The sequence below is a fragment of the Balaenoptera borealis genome (genome assembly GCF_965194805.1).
Source record: "Balaenoptera borealis genome assembly, chromosome: 6".
Lineage (NCBI taxonomy): Eukaryota > Metazoa > Chordata > Mammalia > Artiodactyla > Balaenopteridae > Balaenoptera > Balaenoptera borealis.
Window position 1 is genome coordinate 129,130,977 of NC_138863.1, and position 23,431 is coordinate 129,154,407.

The following is a 23,431-nucleotide window of genomic DNA, read 5'->3' on the forward strand; positions in this document are numbered from 1 at the left end:
CACCGTGGGAGGGGGTGCAGGCCCCAGGTGTGGTGCTCTGGGGATCAACATCCAGCCCCGCTGCCCACTGAGGCCACACGAGCAGCCCCAACAAATCCAAGTCTGAGCAGAGCTTCAGAGGTGCTGCTGAGCTGCCCTGGTTCTGTGTGAGCACAGCTGCGCCAACAACGGGCCCATCTGCTGGGTCCCAGCAGAGTTGGGCCCAAAGTCCCTGGGCAGCATTAACAGAAAGCACAGGCAGTTGTAAGCCCCTGGGATGTTTAGGTGGGTTGTGGACACAGAAAACGTTGACTAATACAGAAACGGGTCCAGAAGTGGGCGCTGTATGTGCAGAAGCCAAAGGTACGTGGCAAGGCTTTCAAAGCTGGGCAGCAGGTCACAAAGGAACTGATACAAGAGGTGAGGAAAATGGCAACTCAGCTTACACAGCAGAAAAACAGTAAGAGGCACCCATGATAAACAAGAAGGTTGTAAATGTACCTAATGAGCTTGGAGCTTTGGGCCCACAGATCTGAGGCAGAGGCTAAAACATGGGGGCGGTCCTCAAGCATAAAAACATGCTGACTCTGGCTTTAGGTCTTAAAGTCCCACAGCTGTGGGCTACTGACTGTGTGGCCATGGCAAGGTCAGCCCAGTCAACGAGTGATCCTGTGTCGCCTGAGAAGACAGCTTGGATTCTCTCCAAAAGGAAAAAATAAGGATAACTGTATTCATGAATTTTCAGTGCTAAGTTCCTAAGGTACAAATTCCTATTACATATTGCTAACATTTCTGGTAAGAAACTGTAAAAGCTTAGCTACAGCAGTAAAAGAGAGCATGTGAGTTGGTAACTCTTCCAGCTTTGCAGAATCACAAGAGCTACCCAAGCCCTCACAATTCCATTTACGGAATTAGAATATCACCAAACACCATTTTTTCATGTAATTGAAACAGCGATTAAAACAACACATTCTGTTCCAAATTTCTCACAACTTCCTTGGAACGTTCTTCCAAAATGACCACTTTCTGGGCACACATCATCAAATGGACCTTCTTCTCAGCACACGGTGAAAATACCACATTAGGCATGACTGTTTCCTTTCTCCTAACTCTCAAAGAAGCCAGATGCGCACAGGTGGTCTCGGCTGTTCCCACCCCCTGTCTATTCTGTCCCCTTGCCTTAGAGGACAGACAGCACTGCAGGGTCAGTGCGGAATCAGAAATGCCAGCACAGCCCAGCTTGGGTGCCATCCCCACACCATCCTGCCCTCACAGACACAGACGCACCTATGCTGAAGGGTTTTGTTTGGCAACATACAGACCCTGCCAAACCGTGACACTAAGGTGGGAACACAACACACGAGCTTGAGAAGAAAGTGGGTTTGCTGGTTCTTATGTGAAGCGTCTGTGATGCTCAGACCTCAAAAGCAGTGATGGGACAGCCCCCCGTGAGGTGGCAGCTGGCCCGCCCCTCAGACATGGCCCCTGCCTCTCGCACACACAGAAGACCCCGGGCAAGAACAGCAACAAGGGCAGTAGGGCAGGGGGCGGGGTGAGAAAGAGCAGAGACCGTTGCTGCCAGGCCCTCCCAAGCCTGTAAGCACAGTGCTGTCACCCTGAGAAGCTCTGAAGTCACTCGTCCTCCCGGGCTCCCTCTGGCCCAGGCACACCCAGTGAGGCCCACAGGACCCGACCACCACCCCCTCCGCCCCATGCTGCCCAGCAGGCGCACCCCCTTCCATTCCTTTTGGAGCTTATTAGGCAAACTGGGCCCCTCGATGAAAGGAGATGGTTCATGTGGACAGTCTCAAGGAGACTCCAGAATAGTGATGGATGCCGGAAGTTCCCTCCAATGGCAGCGTGGTGAGAACTGGCAGCAGTCAGGGCTCCGCCAAGGCAGGGTCCCAGCTCAGCAAGAGTCACGAGGTTCTCCCCAGCTATGAGAGAACCAGGCTTAGCGGCTCTGGCACTGGGAGGAGATGGTACCACCCCTTCCTGTAGGGTTTGGCCACCCTCTGCTTTCAGCCAGCCTCTTGGCACCTGCAGAGTCACGACATGTGTGGTCAACAGGCCTCTGCTCACTGTGGTCCCCAAGAGACCCAACCTGCTTCACACATGCTGCCACTGAGGCAAGAAGAAGGGGGAGTCACTCTGCTCACACCCCGACAGCCAGGGCACGGGCCATGACCAAACCTGACTTCCGAGGGGAGGGCCGCAGCCCACCATGCACCAAAGGACCAGAATGCATTCATATGGAGGAACAGAGGGGCAAGGGCCCACCACCGAACGCCCTCTTCCTAGGAGACAAGGAAGGGTAGAAAGAGGACACACCTGGCAGGCACTGCAGCAAGCAAGCAGAGCACTGTTACTACCCGTAGTCAGACAGGACCCAGCCCAGGAAAATAGGAGCTGGTCCAGGTCTCACACCAGGACACAGAGAGGCACGGTGTCACCTCCAGGGACAGCCAGTCCATGCTCTGCCCACACTGCCCCATTCACCTCTCACAAAAAACTGAAGAGTTCTCTAAGTTTTGCAGATGAAGAAAATGAAATGTGGAGAAGTACTGAAATTTACTTAGCATCACAAAGCCCATATTCATCCTACCACATCATAGCAGTAAGAAATGCCTGGAAAACAGGGCCTTCAACTGGATGCAGACTGTAAGTGCTGAAATGCCTATGATATGCAGGGTGGTCCTGAATTCAAGGCCCAGAACTGTACCACTTGTACACTCTCCTGGGGATTTCAGAAACACAGGCTTCGGAGCTGAGGAATGCCTAGGAAACCCACCCTCACTGCTGCCCCCATTGCTATGGACCAGCTGGCTCCTACCATTGCGCTGGGAGGGAAGGGGCTCAGGAAGTCACAGGCACCACTCTCCATGAGCAGCCCCTCCCCAAACAGGCGCTGCTGCTGCCCACTGCTCCCAAGGCCAGGACAGTTTATGTGAGACGACACAAAGCAAAGGCTCCCAGCTCGTGTGTGGTCCCCAGAGCCCAGGGCACATATGCGGTGGCACCCAGCTGCTTGGGGACGGTGTGCAGCAGCCACCACACCACACAGGCAGAAATGGGAGCCATGGGAGTCCCACATGTCTGCAGACACTTAGGTACCTCATTCTTCTTCTGATGGATCTTCCTGCACTTCATTTATCCTTCCATTTACAAAAGTAGCCCAAGGAAGAACAGTAGTTAACCATCTCATGTTCTGAACATTTAAAAGCAAACTGGGGACTTCCCTGGTGGCACAGTGGTTAAGAATCCACCTGCCAATGCAGGGGACACGGGTTCAATCCCTGGTCCAGTAAGATCCAACATACCACAGAGCAACTAAGCCCATGTGTCACAACTACTGAGCCCCCACGCCACAACTACTGAAGCCCTTGCACACCTAGAGCCCATGCTCCACAACAAGAGAAGCCACCACAGTGAGAAGCCCGCTCACCGCAATGAAGAGCAGCCCCCACTTGCCACAACTAGAGAAAGCCTGCGCACAGCAACGAAGACCCAACGCAGCCAAAAATAAATAAATAAAATAATTTTTTAAAAAATTTAAGAAAAGCAAACTGGGGTGATGTCAGCATCCTGGCAGCATGAGATGTCCCTCCTTTTTGTCCCCCTCTTTTGACAGCTAACTAGGCATCCATCCATGAAGAAAAGTACTTCTGCAGGAGCAGTAGGGTCCAAAGGATCTAGGAAGAGGCTCTCCTGCCTGTGTATCCAGTAATAAGCAGACAGACCCCAGCCCAGGCTGTGAAACAAGTAGGAGCCAGCAATGCCTTTCTAATCCCTCTTGGCCATGGTCAGGGAAACCTGGAGAGTGCTGACCTGGGCTGATGCCCACGAATAAGAGAGAATTTGTAGAAGTCCAGCCTTCCTGAAAGGAGATTCCAGCATGTCACTGAAGGAAAACAATAGGAGTCAGGACACACTGGTGAGGGTAATAGGAACTTGGTCAATGCTGTCCCTCCTCCAAGGCCACACAGCACAGGGCTGAACCAGCTGACAGGGGAAGGACAGTAGTGAGGGACTGCTTGGCTTCCCCACCTGTGCAGAATACAGCTGGAGAACCCACTTCTCTCTGCCAGCACCAAAGTACTCAGGCAGGGCTTCCATGCCTGTGAGGAGGGAGGTCAGAAAATAGTCAAATGAGATTATCAAAGGGCATTAAAGGATCACAGTTCCTGATGCCTTCACTCGGCACTTCAGCAGGAAGTTTGGCCACAAACCTCTGGGAGAAACTCACCCTAGGATCCCCCCCCCCCAAAGCCTGCAGGCACCCCTAAAAGCCCTCCTCTGCCTCTGCAATGGCTCCTAGTACATGTTCCCTGTATAGTGGTGAGAGCACTCCTGGTCGATGGTAAATGGAGTGCTGCCAGAGAACAGACCAGGTCTGTGGGCAAGGGAGAACTGGAGCTGTAGCACCACCTTCTGCAAACAAAAGAGACCTTTCCAGCAGCCAGCCTGGTGAGCTGTAAGAACCAGAGAACACATAAAAGTTTACAAATTCTGCCACAAGAAGGAGTAAGAAGAGTGCAGCAGGTGTGTCCATACCAGGTCAGAGAAAGTCTCAGGTATTAAAGGACCAACAAATGGTATATCCCACCTGAATACAACTAGTAAATATTTGAGGAGATGTCTGCTACTTCAAATGAGAAAGCAGCAATGCAAAGCTACAAGTAACGTGAAAAATCAAGGAAATGTGTCATCACCAAAGATAACAACTGTCCTCCAATAACTTAACTCAAAGGCACAGAATTTTACTATCTAGCTGATAAAGAATTTAAAATAGCTGTACTGATATAGAGAACAAACTAGTGGTTACCAGTCGGGAGGGGGGGAGGGGCAATATAAAGGTAGGGGAGAGGGAGGTACAAACTACTGGGTATAAGATAGGCTACAAGGATGTATTGTACAACATGGGGAAAGTAGCCAGTATTTTGTAATAACTATAAATGGAGTGTAACCTTTTAAATTGTATGAAAAAAATAAATAGCTGTATTGAGGACATTCAATGACCTACAAGGAAAGACAGAAAGGCAACTCAATGAAATCAGGAAAACAACACATGAACAAAATGAGAAAATTAACAAATGGATAGAAATCATAAAAGAGAACCAAACAGAAATTCTGGAGCCAAAGAACTCAATGAATGAGATGGAAAATGCAATAGAGCATCAACAGCAGAGTAGAATAAATGGAAGATATAAAAAGTGACCTATTGGAGAGGAACTATGAAATAACTGAATCAGAGGAAACCAAAGAAGAAAGAATGAACAAGAGCAAAGAAAGCCTTCATGATCTGTGGAGCTCTGTCAAACATTCATGTAGGATAACTGGGGTTCCAGAATGAGATGAGAGAAAGAAGGGTGAAGAAACTTTATTTAAAGAAGTAATAGCTGAGAACATCCCAAACCTGGGAAAAGACTTGGACATGCAAGTTCATGTAATCTCAATGTAAAAAGTCCCTCTCTGATACAATATAATGAAAATATCAACAATAAAAAATGAACAGAGAAACTTAATATCTCTCAACAAACCCTACAGGCCATGAGAGAGTGAAATGACATATTCAAAGTGTTGATAGATAAAAATTGCCAACCAAGAATACACAGCAAAGTTATCCTACAGATACAAAGGAGAAATAAAGGTTTTCCCAGACAAACAAAAGCTGACGGAGTTCACCACCATTACAGATGCCCTGTAAGACATACTGAAAGGAGTTCTTCAATAACAACAACAAAGGGGAGACCTTCAAGATGGCAGAGGAGTAAGTCATGGAGATCACCTTCCTCCCCACAAATAAATAAAAAATACATCTACATGTGCAACAACTCCTACAGAACACCTACCGAACACTGGCAGAAGACCTCAGACTTCCCAAAAGGCAAGAAAATCACCATGTACCTGGGTAGGGCAAAAGAAAAAAGAAAAACAGAGACAAAAGAATAGGGACGGGACCTGCACCAGTGGGAGGGAGCTGTGAAGGAGGAAAGGTTTCCACACACTAGGAAGCCCTTTCATGGGCGGAGACTGCGGGTGGCGGAGGCGGGAAGCTTCGGAGCCACGGAGGAGAGCGCAGCCACAGGGGTGCGAGGGCAAAGTGGAGAGATTCCCGCACAGAGGATAAGTGCCGACCAGCACTCACCAGCCCGAGAGGCTTATCTGCTCACCCGCCGGGACGGGCAGGGGCTGGGAGCTGAAGCTTGGGCTTCGGTCGGATCGCAGGGAGATGACAGGGGTTGGCTGTGTGAACACAGCCTGAAGTGATTAGTACACCACGGCTAGCCGGCAGGGAGTCCGGGAAAAGGTCTGGACCTGCCGAACAGGCAAGACACTTTTTCTTGCCTCTTTGTTTCCTGGTGCGCGAGGAGAGGGGATTCAGAGTGCCGCCTAAACGAGCTCCAGAGACGGGCGTGAGCCGCGGCTATCAGCGCAGACCCCAGAGACGGGCATGGGACGCTAAATCTGCTGCTGCCACCACCAAGAAGCCTGTGTGCAAGCACAGGTCACTATCCACACCTCCCCTCCCAGGAGCCTGTGCAGCCCGCCACTGCCAGGGTCCCGTGATCCAGGGCCAACTTCCCTGGGAGAACGCACGGCGCACCTCGGGCTGGTGCAATGTCACGCTGGCCTCTGCTGCCGCAGGCTCGCCCTGCATCCGTACCCCTCCCTCCCCCCGGCCTGAGTGAGCCAGAGCCCCCAAAGCAGCTGCTCCTTTAACCCCGTCCTATGTGAGCGAAGAACAGACACCCTCAGGCGACCTACACGCAGAGGCGGGGCCACATCCAAAGCTGAACACCAGGAGCTGTGAGAACAAAAAAGAGAAAGGGAAATTTCTCCCAGCAGCCTCAGGAGCAGCGGATTAAAGCTCCACAAACAACTGGATGTACCCGCATCTGTGGAATACCTGAATAGACAACGAATCATCCCAAATTGAGGAGGTGGACTTTGGGAGAAAGATATATTATTTTTTCCCCTTTTCCTCTTTTTGTGAGTGTGTATGTGTATGCCTCTGTGGGAGATTTTGTCTGTACAGCTTTGCTTTAACCATTTGTCCTAGGGTTTTCTCCGTCCTTTTTTTTTTTAACTGAAAAAAAATTTTTTCCATAATAATTATTTTTTATTTTAATTATTTTATTTTATCTTACTTTATTTTATTTTATCCTCTTTCTTTCTTTCTTTCTTTCTATTTTTTCTCCCTTTTATTCTGAGCCATGTGGATGAAAGGCTCTTAGTGCTCCGGCCAGGAGTCAGGGCTGTGCCTCTGAGGTGGGAGAGCCAACTTCAGGACACTAGTCCACAAGAGACCTCCCAGCTCCATGTAATACCAAACAGCAAAAATCTCCCAGAGATCTCCATCTCAACACAAAGACCCAGCTTCACTCAACGACCAGCAAGCTATAGTGCTGGACATCCTATGCCAAACAAATAGTAAGACACGAACACAGCCCCATCCATTAGCAGAGAGGCTGTCTGAAATCATAATAAGGCCACAGACACCCTAAAACACACCACCAGATGTGGACCTGCCCACCAGAAAGACAAGATCCAGCCTCATCCACCAGAACACAGGCACTAGTCCCCTCCACCACGAAGCCTACACAACCCACTGAACCAACCGTAGCCACTGGGGACAGATACCAAAAACAACAGGAACTACAAACCTGCAGCCTGCGAAAAGGAGACCCCAATGCAATACAAGCCTACCTCAAGAAACAGGAAACATCTCAAATAAACAACCTAACCTTGCACCTAAAGCAGTTAGAGAAAGAAGAACAAAAAAAACCCCAAAGTTAGCAGAAGGAAAGAAATTATAAAGAGCAGATCAGAAATAAATGGAAAAGAAATGAAGGAAACAATAGCAAAGATCAATAAAACTAAAAGCTGGTTCTTTGAGAAGATAAACAAAATTGATAAACCATTAGCCAGACTCATCAAGAAAAAAAGGGAGAAGACTCAGATCAATAGAATTAGAAATGAATAAGGAGAAGTAACAACTGACACTGCAGAAATACAAAGCATCCTAAGAGACTACTACAAACAACTCTATGCCAATAAAATGGACAACCTGGAAGAAATGGACAAATTCTTAGAAATGCACAACCTGTCGAGACTGAACCAGGAAGAAATAGAAAATATGAACAGACCAATCACAAGCAATGAATTTGAAACTGTGATTAAAAATCTTCCAACAAACAAAAGCCCAGGGCCAGATGGCTTCACAGGCGAATTCTATCAAACATTTAGAGAAGAGCTAGCACCTATCCTTCTCAAACTCTTCCAAAATATTGCAGAGGGAGGAACACTCCCAAACTCATTCTATGAGGCCACCATCACCCTGATACCAAAACCAGACAAAGATGTCACAAAGAAAGAAAACTACAGGCCAATATCACTGATGAACATAGACGCAAAAATCCTCAACAAAATACTCGCAAACAGAATCCAACAGCACATTAAAAGGATCATACACCATGATCAAGTGGGGTTTATTCCAGGAATGCAAGGATTCTTCAATATATGCAAATCAATCAACATGATACACCATATTAACAAATTGAAGGAGAAAAACCATATGATCATCTCAATAGATGCAGAGAAAGCTTTCGACAAAATTCAACACCTATTTATGATAAAAGCCCTGCAGAAAGTAGGCATAGAGGGAACTTTCCTCAACATAATAAAGGCCATATATGACAAACCCACAGCCAACATCATCTTCAATGGTGAAAAACTGAAACCATTTCCACTAAGATCAGGAACAAGACAAGGTTGCCCACTCTCACCACTATTATTCAACATAGTTTTGGAAGTTTTAGCCACAGCAGTCAGAGAAGAAAAAGAAATAAAAGGAATCTAAATCGGAAAAGAAGAAGTAAAGCCGTCACTGTTTGCAGATGACATGATACTATACATAGAGAATCCTAAAGATGCTACCAGAAAACTACTAGAGCTAATCAATGAATTTGGTAAAGTAGCAGTACACAAAATTAATGAACAGAAATCTCTTGCATTTCTGTACACTAATGATGAAAAATCTGAAAGTGAAATTACGAAAACACTCCCATTTACCATTGCAACAAAAAAAAATAAAATATCTAGGAATAAACCTACCTAAGGAGACAAAAGACTTTTATGCAGAAAATTACAAGACACTGATGAAAGAAATTAAAAATGATACAAATAGATGGAGAGATATACCATGTTCTTGGATTGGAAGAATCAACATTGTGAAAATGACTCTACTACCCAAAGCAATCTACAGATTCAATGCAATCCCTATCAAACTACCACTGGCATTTTTCACAGAACTAGAACAAAAAATTTCACAATTTGTATAGAAACACAAAAGACCCCGAATAGCCAAAGCAATCTTGAGAATGAAAAATGGAGCTAGAGGAATCAGGTTCCCTGACTTCAGACTATACTACAAAGCTACAGTAATCAAGACAGTATGGTACTGGCACAAAAACAGAAACATAGATCAATGGAACAGGATAGAAAGCCCAGAGATAAACTCACACATATGGTCACCTTATCTTTGATAAAGGAGGCAAGCATATACAGTGGAGAAAAGACAGCCTCTTCAATAAGTGGTGCTGGGAAAACTGGACAGCTACATGTAAAGGAATGAAATTAGAACACTCCCTAACACCATACACAAAAATAAACTCAAAATGGATTAAAGACCTAAATGTAAGGCCAGACACTATCAAACTCTTAGAGGAAAACATAGGCAGAACACTCTATGACATAAATCACAGCAAGATCCTTTTTGACCCAGCTCCTATAGAAATGGAAATAAAAACAAAAATAAGCAAATGGGACCTAATGAAACTTCAAAGCTTTTGCACAGCAAAGGAAACCATAAACAAGACCAAAAGACCACCCTCAGAATGGGAGAAAATATTTGCAAATGAAGCAACTGACAAAGGATTAATCTCCAAAATTTACAAGCACCTCATGCAGCTCAATAACAAAAAAACAAACAATCCAATCCAAAAATGGGCAGAAGACCTAAATAGACATTTCTCCAAAGAAGATATACAGATTGCCAACAAACACATGAAAGAATGCTCAACATCCTTAATCATTAGAGAAATGCAAATCAAAACTACAATGAGATATCATCTCACACCAGTCAGAACGACCATCATCAAAAAGTCTACAAACAATAAATGCTGGAGAGGGTGTGGAGAAAAGGGAACACTCTTGCACTGTTGGTGGGAATGTAAATTGATACAGCCACTATGGAGAACAGTATGCAGGTTCCTTTAAAAACTAAAAATAGAACTACCATATGACCCAGCAATCCCACTACTGGGCATATACCCTGAGAAAACCATAATTCAAAAAGTGTCATGTACCAAAATGTTCATTGCAGCTCTATTTACAATAGCCAGGACATGGAAGCAACCTAAGTGTCCATTATCAGATGAATGGATAAAGAAGATGTGGCACATATATACAATGGAATATTACTCAGCCATAAAAAGAAACGAAATTGAGTTATTTGTAGTGAGATGGATGGAGTTAGAGTCTGTCATACAGAGTGAAGTAAGTCAGAAAGAGAAAAACAAATACAGTATGCTAAGACATATATATGGAATCTAAGGAAGAAGAAAAAAAGGTCATGAAGAACCTAGTGGCAAGACAGGAATAAAGACACAGACCTACTAGAGAATGGACTTGAGGATATGGGGAGGGGGAAGGGTAAGCTGGGACAAAGTGAGAGAGTGGCATGGACATATATACACTACCAAACGTAAAATAGATAGCTAGTGGGAAGCAGCTGCAGAGCACAAGGAGATCAGCTTGGTGCTTTGTGACCACCTAGAGGGGTGGGATAGGGAGGGTGGGAGGGAGGGAGATGCAGGAGGGAGGAGATGTGGGGACGTGTGTATATGTATGGCTGATCCAGTTTGTTATAAAGCAGGAACTGACACACCATTGTAAAGCAATTACACTCCAATAAAGATGTTAAAAAAAAAAAAAAGGAAAGGAAAAGAATACAAGATGACAAATTCAAATAAATAAATAAATAAATAAAAATAAACTCAAAATGGATTAAAGACATAAATGTAAGCATGGACACTATAAATCTCTTAGAGGAAAACATAGGAAGAACACTTTTTGACATAAATCACAGCAAGATCTTTTTGACCCACCTCCTAGAGTAATGGAAATAAAACCAGAAATAAACAAATGGGACCTAATGAAACTTTAAAGCTTTTGCACAGCAAAGGAAACTATAAACAAGACAAAAAGACAACCCTCAGAATGGGAGAACATATTTGCAAACGAATCAATGAACAAAGGATTAGTCTCCAAAATATATAAACAGCTCATGCAGCTCAATATCAAAAAAACAAACAACCCAATCAAAAAATGGGCAGAAGACCTAAATAGACATTTCTCCAAAGAAGACATACAGATGGTCAAGAGGCACATGAAAAGCTGCTCAACATCACTAATCATTAGAGAAATGCAAATCAGAACTACAATGAGGTATCACCTCACCCCAGTTAGAATGGGCATCATGAGACAATCTACAAACAACAAATGCTGGAGAGGGTGTGGAGAAAAGGGAACCCTCCAGCACTATTGGTGGGAATGTAAATTGATACAGCCACTATGGAGAACAGTATGGAGGTTCCTTAAAAAACTGAAAATGGAATTACCATATGACCCACAATCCCACTACTGGGCATATACCCAGAGAAAACTATAATTCAAAAAGACACATGCTCTCCAATGTTCATTGCAGCACTATTTACAATAGCCAGGTCATGGAAGCAACCTAAATGCTCATCGACAGACTTATGGATAAAGAAGTTGTGGTACATATATACAATGGAATATTACCCAGCCATAAAATGGAACGAAATTGAGTCATTTGTTGAGACGTGGATGGATCTAGAGACTATCATACAGAGTGAAGTCAGAAAGAGAAAAGCAAATATCGTATATTAACATATACATGTGGAACCTAGAAAAATGGTACAGATGAACCTGTTTGCAGGACAGAAATCGAGACACAGAGGTAGAGAAGAAATGTATGGACACCAAGGGGGGAAAGTGGTGGGGGTGTGGGTGGTGGTGTGATGATTTGGGAGATTGGGATTGACATGTATACACTGATGTGTATAAAACGGATGACAAATAAGAACCTGCTGTATTAAAAAATACAATAAAGTAAAATTCAAAAATAAATAAATAAATAAATTGGCATTGGACTGTACTTTTTTAATTACTAGTGACTGTGACTGATTAAAGCACATTGAATCTATTGTATCCATACGTTCAAAATGATATTCAAAAAAATCTAAGAGACACAAAATAACTCAGTGGATACCACTGTAAGTTGCTAAGGCAGCAATTCACTACTATGAAAATCATTAATTAAAGAAAATTCATCTTGTGTCTCTGGCATGAAGTGTGTTTCACAATAAGGAGATTGGGCGGGAGAAAGTTCTTCAATACAGAATGAATCATTTATAAATGCAGATGGAAGGACAGAAATTTTACTGTAAATGCTAATGAAACCACTGAGTCAGGCAATGGTCCCTGGTGGGTATTAAAGCCATTAAGAGCAAAGGTAGCGGCAGGGAGCGTGACAGCAAACAGGCTGGGCTGCTACCACCTAAACTCACTGGGCAATCTCAGCGTCCCCGAAAGGAGGACACCGATTCCTTCTCCTCGATACAACTCAAACTCCCAGCACACCTGTGAAGCATATGAGCCCCAAAATTTAACCTGAAGGCTTCAGATCTAAACTGTAGTCCGTCGGAGAGAGAGGGACTAGAGTAACAATCCAGGGTGCGGGATATTCTACAGAAAAACAGAACAGGATTTTTCAACCAGATGGTGGTGCAGTAAAGACCTGGCAAGCCTGAGGCAGCCGTCATTAGAAGGGCCTTTAGAAGAGCCTGCTCCAGGGTTGGCCTTGGCTGACATCTGAGTACTTGGCTTTTGAAATGTCCCCTGTGTTACCAAGTGAGAAGGTTGCTCTGTGGGCCTGGAGTTCTGCATTCTGCTGTACCAGTAAGCCTAAACTGTTGGTATAAAAATGTGCCTTATTGTGAACATCTGCCTTACGTCTGGGAGCCTGGGACTTTGGTGGGCTGAGGGTGCCTATGTGACAAGCCCCCGACAGCAGCCTTGGGCTCTGAGTCTCAAGCATCCTGCCCTTGGCAGAAACACTGCCACGGGGGGCGGAGTGTGTTCTCTGTGGCCTCTCGGGGAGAAAACTGCTCAGCAACCTGCTCCTGGACCCCTCTGGACTCTGCCGGATCACAGAGTGTGTGCGTGGCCATAGGCACTCTGAAACAATGGTAATATTGATTGAAAAGAAAACAGAGAAAGAATGGAGAGAATAGAGCTGCCCCAGAATAAAAGAGACATGAAGAGAAAGAGCAACTAAACCAGTGAGTGGACCTTGCTGGACAACTAGGGGCTCAACTTGCTGGAGCCAGGCAGACCAGACAGCCGCAGGGGACTTCAGGAGCTATCCTGGTGACTCCTCCCTCAGCTCACCTCCTCGAAGGTCCACGGCACTTCTCATACCTCGGGAAGAAACACCTCTTCACAGTCACATCCTCTCCTGACCCTCCAGGCTCAGTCCATTGGAGCCAACATTCCCATCAACACGTTGTTGTAAATCTGGTTTCACAATCAAACCAACAATGGACCTGCCCAGCCCAGACAGTGTCTGTACTTTGTTCCATGCTATTGAAGGTATAGCCACACTTAAAGTTTCCCAGAAAAATTGAATTTATGGGACATGAGATCATTTGTGAAAAGGCTCATTAGCTGAGTTGATAAGCATAAAAGATAATAATCCTTCCCCACATGTAGCCCAAGGTCTCCCAGGTCCCCATCATGCACACAATCCTATGAAGCAGCTAGGGGGCGTTTTAACATGCCCATCTTACAGAAGAAGACCCTGAGTCTCAGAGAGGTTCAACATTTGTCCCCTCAGGATCACACTTTGTGTGAGCAGCAAAGTGAGGGTGAGAAAATCACATGCATATTCAGTTTTCTCAATAAATTTTGCTAGTGCCTGGCAAAACTTATCTTGCATATGTCAATTGCCAAGATTCAGCAGATATTCCAGTACAGAGCAATTTTCTACCTAGAATGAGGGAAATGTTACTTTTTAGGAAAGACACTATTTCAATTTGATTAAGATGCAAGACTGAGCCCATCTCTAGCACCCAACAAGTAAGTGTTAAAATACACTTGTGGGTGCACAGATAAACCCAGGAGAGCAGGCATGCAAGTTACCTCAAATATAATCAACACGTAGACCCCAGCAAGAATGACCGCAGCAATGGTCACTTGTGCTTCAATGCTTGTGCGGAGGTATTGATGAGCCATCAAAAGAGGAACAACCTGGGTCTGCTGGAGGGAGGCTCGAACGCTGATGGAAACAGGCTCTCTGCAGAATGAAGCAAAGATCTTACCACTGATAAGGGAAACAGCCCAGCCATCAACCATTAGTGCTTGCTCCCTCGGTGTCTTTCCCAACACGTCATCCATGGCCATAACCAGACCCTGAACTGATCTCAGAGTGACTCACACAATGCCTGACCCGGCAGATGGGGAGCCCTGAGCACAGGCAAGCTGTGTGAGATGCATGCGCAGCCTCCCCATGGCCAGGGCCCTCTGACATAGCTACTCAGCCCCCATCAGGTAGCGCCTTCTTTGCTTCCGCTGCCACTCCAACAATGAACAGGGAGCAGGGAAGTTCACAGTGGTTCTAGCCATTTAATTTTCCCTCTTCCTCCTCACCACATACCTGACTGCTTTACCTGCTAACAAATAGCATAGCCGACTATTCTCACATGTGAGAGATTTGGAAAAGGATGTGCAACCTGAGAACAGGTAGACAGGTTGTCACCAACAGTGTGAAAGCACCAGGAACAAGAAGCATGTAAGTCAGCAACAGCATGTGGCATGGTGAAAATAAAACACTTTCTAAAATTTCAGTAACTGTTCTGAGCTGAATTGTGTCCCTTCAATATGTGGACTTCCTAACCCCACTTCAGAATGTGACTGTATTTGGAGATAAGGTCTTCACAAAGGTGATTAAGTCAAAAATAGTGATACCAATATGACTGGTGTCCTTATAAGAAAAGGAGTTTGGGGCACAGACACGCACAGAGGGACAAGCACGTGAGAACACAGGGGGAAGATGGTGTCTACACACCAAGGAGAGGGGCCTCAGGAGAGACACACCCTGCTGACAACTTGAGGAAATAAATTTCTACTGTTTAAGCCACCCGTCTGTGATATTTGTTATAGCAGGCCTAGCAAACTCATACAGTAACCAAGAGTACAGACTTAATATGGAGTGGTATTAAAGAAAAAAAGAATCCTAAAGTTTTCTAGAATTCCCCATTGCATAGCTTCATGATATTAATGAATTTAAAGCATCAGCTATAAAATACCATTTGCTTCAAAATGGGCCCTGTAATCAATCCTCTTACTTCCTGACACGTGTGGTTTTGACGCCCGGCCACAGCCTTATGTTCACTGTCTACACAAGAGAAGCATCTCGTCCGAGCCCGTAACTGTCCTGGCTATTCATAACTGGAGTCCCAAGAGTCACACTTCTCTAGGTGGGCATGTCCCAGAGGAGCTACCCCAAGACCTACCTGCTCAGAACCTCAAAGGTCCTGCTCAGCACCGTGCGCTCACTTCTGCTTGGATTTAAAAACACTGTCCAGTTATGAGTGACCTGTAAAAGTCAAAGCATGAAATCCTGGTAAGGCTTTGAACCTGGGCCGTCACCTGAGGTCCCGCGCTGTTCAATGTAGGTCCTTGTTTAGAATAAGAAAAGGAGAAAGAGAGGCGCACGAAGCTTTTTCGCACGGAGACGCTAGAGATGGCCAGGTGGCGTGCAGCTGGAAATGTCCACAACTGGAGGGCTGTGTTTAAGAAAAATACAGAAGTACAAATACAGAATTCATGTGCAAAGACACAAAGATATAGAAGTAAATACGATTTATTAAGAGAAAAGGAAATCACTGCACATTACTGGAGACTTGGAGTCTTCTGAACCCGCTGAGGCAACTGACGAGAAAGGCTTGCTTAGAACTGCTTCCTGTTTGCAAACTGAAGGCAGGAAACTCTCCACACCCCGGTCACAGGAGCCTGTGGGAGGGAGGGCCCGAGGATGAGCTGCCTTTGCTGGGGGCCAAAGTGCCTGAATGTTCTTGTCAGGAGCAGAGGAGTGGAGAAGCCAGCTGAGAGGGGCCAGATGCGTGCAGAGATGGAGGTGTGCCCGGGCAGAGGCAGGCAGCCTGACTGAGGTTGCCAGGGAACTTTCAGTGGGAGGACAGGAGTCTTGCTGCCCACAAATCATAAAGAAAATTGAAAATAGGAACTCAGAAATCAGTCACAGCATGAATGAGAGATCAAAAGTTCTCTTAAACACTTCCGTGTTTGCAAAGAGTGTATCAGAAAAAAATCCTTCGGTAAAGATCTCCTGTGTTGTGTTTCTGGAGCAGGCAACTATGTCAGCAGGCTGCAAAAGGTCATGCCCTCCTCCACACAAGGTCACAAAAGGAGCCAACAGCAGATGAAATGTGCCTACCTCGTCTTTACCGAGGGGCCAGTGAGCTGTGCGCTGCAAACAGGGAAGCCAAGTTTATGTCCTAAGACCACAGCCAGAGCCACCGGTTTAGAACATCAGTGCAACATCAGCCATTGCCCATGAAACCGCAGCCTTCTTCATAATGAGACATTGGCTCTGGGGACACTATTCTGCATGGCAGAAAAATGTGATGGGTGCAGTAACCCACCATTACTCCAGTGACACTCCATTTTGGATGACACAGTCTTGTGTACCAGCAGGGTTTCCTTCTATTAGTTATAATAGGGAAAACCCATGAACTAGGGATACAACTTCAAATAGAAGTCACCATGATAATCCAGGGGAGTCACTGAGGCCAGGACTTGGGGCACAAGTCAGGATGCACAGAGAGGGGCCAGGCCTTGTCTGGGCTCTGGGACATGGTGACAACATCACTGCTGGCTATCCTAGCCTTCACAGGATGTGAACTGAAGGCTTTGGCTTAGATGCTGAGCACAAGGTCCTATTGCTATAGAAGCAGAAGCTCCGGGAAACCAGACACAGTCTTAGCCAAGTGTCCACAAACTCAAGGGAACCATGGTATTGGAGTACCTTCTGTACCATGAGGTAAGGCTTAGGTTTAACTGCACTTTCAAATATATAATGTTTCCCTGAATTGCCCAGTAAAATCACTCTAAATTAAAAAAAAAAAAAACCTCAAAAGCCTGACTTTACTGAAATGGTGAGAGTTTTATAACTGTCTTAGAGAAAAGAGAATTTCAAAGACAAAGCAAAAGATAAGGGCTTGCCTAATAACGGTGTCATTGCCTTATGGCTCCCATCAAATCAATTAGAGAGGAAACTCAATTTATAAAGGAGTGAAATGAGTTTTTACAATTCCTTTCAAATAACTTATAAGTGTAACCTGCTGTGGCCACCACCTCCTGGAGCCTGGAGCATTAGCCTGGGTCACCTCCACCACCACGTGCTCTTCTCTCCCGAGATGACTTGGGCCACTGGCCACCAGGGCCCCTGCCAGGTCCACTTGGAGCAGCATGGAGTCTGCATGGCTGCTGAGGTTCACAGCTGGGGGAGCGTCAAGGTGAAGTACAAAGCAAGGAGGAGAGGCCTGGAGGGTCCCCCCCAACACCTTTCCCACGTTCCCAGGGAACACCCCTCTTGGAAAGTGCACAAGGAAATGTATGTCCAGGCCGTCCCTTCCACCTGTGCCGCTGCCCTGACTGCTCCTACCTCTTCAGCCCCTCACCCCTGACACGCGCAATTGGTTTTGCTTTGTTTAGTTGTGTTTTGAATCCTCTGGTTTAACATTTAGGTGGTGTCTCCCATCCTACTATCATCTCTGCTTCCACTCTTTGCAGTCAGCATAAAACGCCTGCCCCAGTTCCTGGATTCATGATGAGCAGTAGACAAAATGGCTGCATGAATGAACAGATGAACTAATCCACAGCCATGCCCAAATCCTAAGGTGCCTGGTGAGAAATCACAAGGAGAACTGAGCAAGGAATCTGAAATCGGCTAAATCAGTGAAGTCCACTGCAGTGAGAGGAGCGAAATCCATTGCGAAGTCCACTGCGATGTTGTGGTGTCAGCAGTGACTTGTGGATCCCAGCAAACTGGAGCCTGTGGTCGAGCCCACCCCTGCAGACAGCTTTGATCCTTGCCTTCAGCCATGCTGAACAGTCTGCTGTGCTGCTAACACAAGGGCAGTCCCCTGCCTTTGCTTCAGATGCCTCCCCCAAATCTGGAGAACCACACTATCTTTTGAGATCCTGCTCAAGCTCTCCTCTCCTTAAATCCTTCCTTGTCATCCACAGCTTGAGTGGATCCTCACTCCTTCCTGCATCCTCCATAGATCAGGAGGATCTACGTCTTTCAGGCCTGACTTGACCCGTCCCCGCTGTGAGCCCCAGGGCCACACTCCTCGGAGAGTGGCTCTCTCCTGGCTCACAGTCTCCATGCTGTTCTTCTAATAAGCATGATCATCTACTCTACTCTGGTTATCCCAGCACAAAGGCCCATGTCCTGGAGGCCCTTTCATGGTGGGGAGAAAGACACACGAGCAAAGCACTTCTGAACAGCAGGCAATGTACTGCTGTGGTATATGGAACAAGGCTGTGAGATCCACCTAAACTGTAGAGTCCCCTCAGGCTTACCCTTCAGTTTGCTTTAGACCTTATCGAACGCTGGGCTAAGGTGCACTGGCCAGGACCTCCTCCTTGACCAAACTTGAGTCAGGCTCCTCTGAGCCCTCTTCTCAACTAGGCCTTGACCTTGGCCTGGTGAGCCACAGAATAGGGGTGTTAACGTCTTATAGGCTCTTCCTCCATGAACCCCAGCAGGTGCTCACAGGGAAGATGGGTAGAATGGGGAGAACCTTGAGAAAGCCTTAATTTGCTGGGGAAGTACATCAAATCTGGTAGCCTGAGGATGTGGTGGAACCACAGCAGCTGGGGACAGGTAAGAGAGGAGAGCAGCTCTACCCCTGAGGGAGGGGTAGGAACAGGGCCGAGCTTGGCAGACAGATGGAAAGAGGCCAAGAAATTCCAAGTGTCTGGGGCACTGAAGGGTACCATGGCAACTACAAACTACAACACAACCAACCTCTAACTAGATTTACACAACTCCCCCCACCCCAAAACTAAGGCCCTTAGAAGTTAAGGTGTGGTCATCTCCAAGCTTAAAACTTTACCTCGTGCTATGGACTGAATGTCCATGTCCCCTATATTCATATGTTGAAGCCCTGAGCACCTGTGTGGCTATACTTGGAGATGGGGCCTCTAAGGAAGTAACTGAGGTTAAATGAGGTCATAGGGTGAGGCCCTGATCTGATAGGATTAGTGTCCTTGTAAGAAGAGATACCAGAGAGCTCTCACTCTCTCTACACACACACTCATAAACACACACAAACACACACACACACAGGAAAGGAAAGGCCCTGTGAGGACATAGCAGGAAGGTGACCATCTGCAAGCCAGAAAGAGAGTCCTCACTGAAATCAAATCAGCCCACCCTGACCTTGGATGTCCAGCCTCCAGAACTGTGAGAAATAAATGTCTGGTGTTTAAGCCACCCAGGCTGTGGTATTCTGTTATGGCAGCTGAGGCCTACAAAAAGGCAAGAGAGCCCAGAGTATAAGAAACCAAGCAATCATCAAACTCAGATGACACAGCCAAGGGAAGAACCAATGAACTTAAAGATAGGTCGAGGAACCACCCAAGCCAAAACACAAGAGGGTGGGGGCAGGGAACAGAACAGAGTATCCAAGAGCCACAGGAAGCTGGGCCTTTACTAAAATGCACTGTTTGGCTGCTGTCACCCTTCCATGGGGAACGTCACCACCACCCACCCATCGCAGTCTCACTAGTGCCCCTCCCCTTCTGTTCTGAAGCCTCATCTTTCACCAAACGTCCTGGAGGAACAAAACACACACAGGGAGGAACGGTAATTGCTTAGGCTGTGACCTTGGGCAACAGTCATGATAGTTTTCGGGTCTCTTCACTTTGTGACTCAACCATGGACGACAGTCCATCTCAGTACAGGTTTGGATACAGTAGCTTTCCAGCGGTGACACAGCCAGCAACTGCCAGAACTTTCCTTGATCTGGATACAGGCTAAATAAAATCTGTAACAATCAGAAACATTTAATGATAGATTTGTGGTGTGAGAACAATAGGATTTAAGTAAATTTGATAAGAGCTGAAAATACGGGTATGATAATGGTGCTGCTTGATGTATCCAAAATTCACCAGCTTACTCTAAATAGCTTTTCTGAGATATTAAAAGATAAAACTCTGATCCATTATACTATTTTCTGCTACAACGGGCCTTGATTATTGATATTTGCCAATTTTAAGGATTAAATACCCAGCCATAAAATTAAATCATCAGGGGAGGGTAAACATGGTCTTCCCATATTGGAGAGTAGGAAATACAACCCATATGATGGTGGGAGCACATGCTTGTGGAATTTTCAGAGTATCTTATACTTCATCAGAAAGTAAATTAAAGTGATGATGAGATAACAGATTACAGAAGTTCAAAACAAATTCCTCAAATTCTGTTTTGGATTGTGTCCACAAATCACCAAAATTTCAATTACCAGAAGAAGGATGAAGACTAGACACAGAGCTCAGGTCAGCTCTCAGGGGTCAGGGGAGACTTGGGCCACCCATACTTCCTCCTTGGATACCCCAGTACACCCACCCACCAGGCTATGCTAAGCAGCTAGGGTTTCAGAACCACACAACTGTGTGAATAGGAAGTAGAAAGGCAAACTGGTAGCCAAAAAAGTAAACTCATGAAGTTTTCAGAGTTCAATGCAATTGTTTTTTTGTTCTGTGCTTAGATTTCCTTTCTCTGTGCCACTGCTCTCCTCCCATGTGGATTATTAAAGAATGCCTGTACTCATTTCAATTCAGCCAGTATTGACTTCATGCACCCTTGCTGTCTGAAATGCAACATTGTTCCCTATATGTCACACTGAGAAGAGGAGACTCTTGTCATGTACAATCCTGCACACACATAGAGCCCCAACCCTCATGCCCACACACACAGGTAATGAAGACCATGTATTCACAGCTACACGTGGTCACATACACAGCTTCCAGTCACAAAGGGCACCCAGCATGGCTGTCACCACAGTCTGCCTACAGAGAAAAGCCACAGCCACACCAGTCCTGGAGTCCACAGGGCACAGGTATGGAAACACCACTCACCCACCCCTTCCTTGCTCACAATCTCATACCCTGTCACAGCGGCACATACCAACCACCTACTGGTGTCTCCCAAAAATGGCCCACGCAAACTATCCTATGCCAATGCTAAAAATAGGTAACTATTAACTCTAGCAATAACTCCCTAGGCACACACACAACCTCAAAATGCTCACAGACCGCAAAAGACCCACACGTCCCAAGGAGGCATGCACACACACAAACACACAGCCAGGAACTCGGTACCTCACACCCATGTGCACACACACAGACACACAGGCAGACATGGGGGCCTCACACCCACATGCACACACACAAATGGGGGGCCTCACACTCACTCATTCAGCAAACATATTTTGAGTGCCTACAACGTGATCTCGGCTAGGGCCACATCAGGGCACACACCACACAAATGCTGGCAGTGAAACTCATGACCCCTCAAGTCAGAGGGAACACTTAGGTCACCTCCAGGGCCCTGGCTCTGCAGCCCTCCCTGGGGATGTATGGGCAATTAAAATCAGAGCAGCCTCCAGGGAAGGGGCAAACATAGAACTTCACTCTCTCCCAAACAGGGTGGTTCAGCTGGGAGCCATCCCAAAGGGGCACTGAGACATTCCTGAGGGCACCCATGATTGCTGGATATGTCCCAACACAACTAAAGAGTGTTTACTGCATGTGGTTGAAAAGAGAATTTGGCAAGCCGCTTAAGGTGGGAATTGAGACCTGGAGGCAAGCTAACTGCCTTCCACAGAGCAAAGCCAGGTCCTCAGGGCTTCCATTGTATGACTGGAGACAACAACAGAGGAGCGTTGCTAAGGGCAGGCCTCCCTAGCCACCCCCAGGCTGCCATCCCACACACCCTCAGTAACTCCTACAAAGAAATGTGTGAGCCCCACACCTCAGGTGCCCTGCTACCCAGCACCATTCCCCCCGGGGGCTCTGCTGAGCAGACAGCAGAGCTCAGGGTGCCATGGTACTCACAGAGCACAGCACCACAAAGACAAATAAGCCTGTGACTTTCAGCCACCGCACACAGCACCTGCAAGAGAAAAGACAGGCCCCAGGTCACACTGACAGCAGTCTTGCTTACACGTGCCCTGAACTGTCAAACCTCAGATGTCTGCTGAAGCCTTGGGTAATGTCTATCTCAAAGCACGTGTGAAATTCTTTCCATAACATGGTATGAAGGAGGATACTGCTGAGGACAAAAGCAGATTGGTGGAGGTTATAGAGGGGAACAAACTTAACCCTGAGTGTCTGAACACCGCTTCTTACCAGAGATGCTGAAGTTCAAGATTTGAGCCTCTTCACTAGCCTTTTAAAGGCTCTAGTTTCCTGGAAACAAGCTTTATCTCGGCTCTCAGATTCATATTTATCAATTATTTTCCCCTAAGTTTTCTGGAAGGTAGGAATATGGATTTGATCATCAAATAAACATCGACTGAGACATAACCAAACAATTCAAGAAAGAAATTGCAGTGCTATAACCAGTTGTACCAGCAGAGTCCTTTAAGAATTCCTTAGGAGATAATTCAATAGACAATCAGGCCCTCTGAGGACTGCTGATGGCACCCTGGCCCAGTCATCATTACACACTTCTTAACTGTGGCCCTCAGGTCCTTGGTGAATGTGGGCCTGGCAGCCACTTCAGGCTTATCTCTGCTCCTGTCACCTCCCCAGGGCCCACCAGATCCTACCTCCTAAAGACACAATCACTGCCTAGTGCTGGGGGGTGCTCTCCCCTGGCCACTCCTCGAGAGCAAGCCCTTGGGTATTTGTGCTCTGCCCCTGCAAAAGGAAGGGTGCTGGTACACAGCCTGTGCTTGACACATGTTTGTAGAACGAAGGAATAAAGTCTATATAGGGATATCTTTTTCAAAACCTTTCTGATCCTTTCAAAATGGTAAAACCTTGTTTTGCATTCTCTCAGATTTAATGAATTTGATGAATAATATTTCACCCTTCCAAATTATGATCAATAGCTCTTATTCAAATGGGAATCAAAAAACATTTCCTTTTAAAGCATGAAGCATTAATTGAACTATTTTTTATATACATTTTTTTTAAACATCTTTATTAGAGTATAATTGCTTTACAATGGTGTGTCAGTTTCTGCTTTATAACAAAGTGAATCAGC

The 23,431-nt window shown here is 46.1% G+C and overlaps 1 protein-coding gene across 2 annotated transcripts in view; it reads right to left on the minus strand.

Annotated features, from left to right (window-relative positions):
- Window positions 1-23,431, minus strand: part of OCA2 (OCA2 melanosomal transmembrane protein) — a 299,659-nt gene that overhangs the window by 208,154 nt on the left and 68,074 nt on the right. For both annotated transcript variants that reach the window (XM_082395480.1, XM_082395481.1), the window contains 5 exons: window positions 22,276-22,333; window positions 20,132-20,204; window positions 17,487-17,647; window positions 15,642-15,724; window positions 14,269-14,422 (listed from right to left, as the gene is read on the minus strand). In XM_082395480.1, the coding sequence (XP_082251606.1) occupies window positions 14,269-14,422; window positions 15,642-15,724; window positions 17,487-17,647; window positions 20,132-20,204; window positions 22,276-22,333 (529 nt within the window). The remainder of the gene's footprint in view (window positions 1-14,268; window positions 14,423-15,641; window positions 15,725-17,486; window positions 17,648-20,131; window positions 20,205-22,275; window positions 22,334-23,431) is intronic.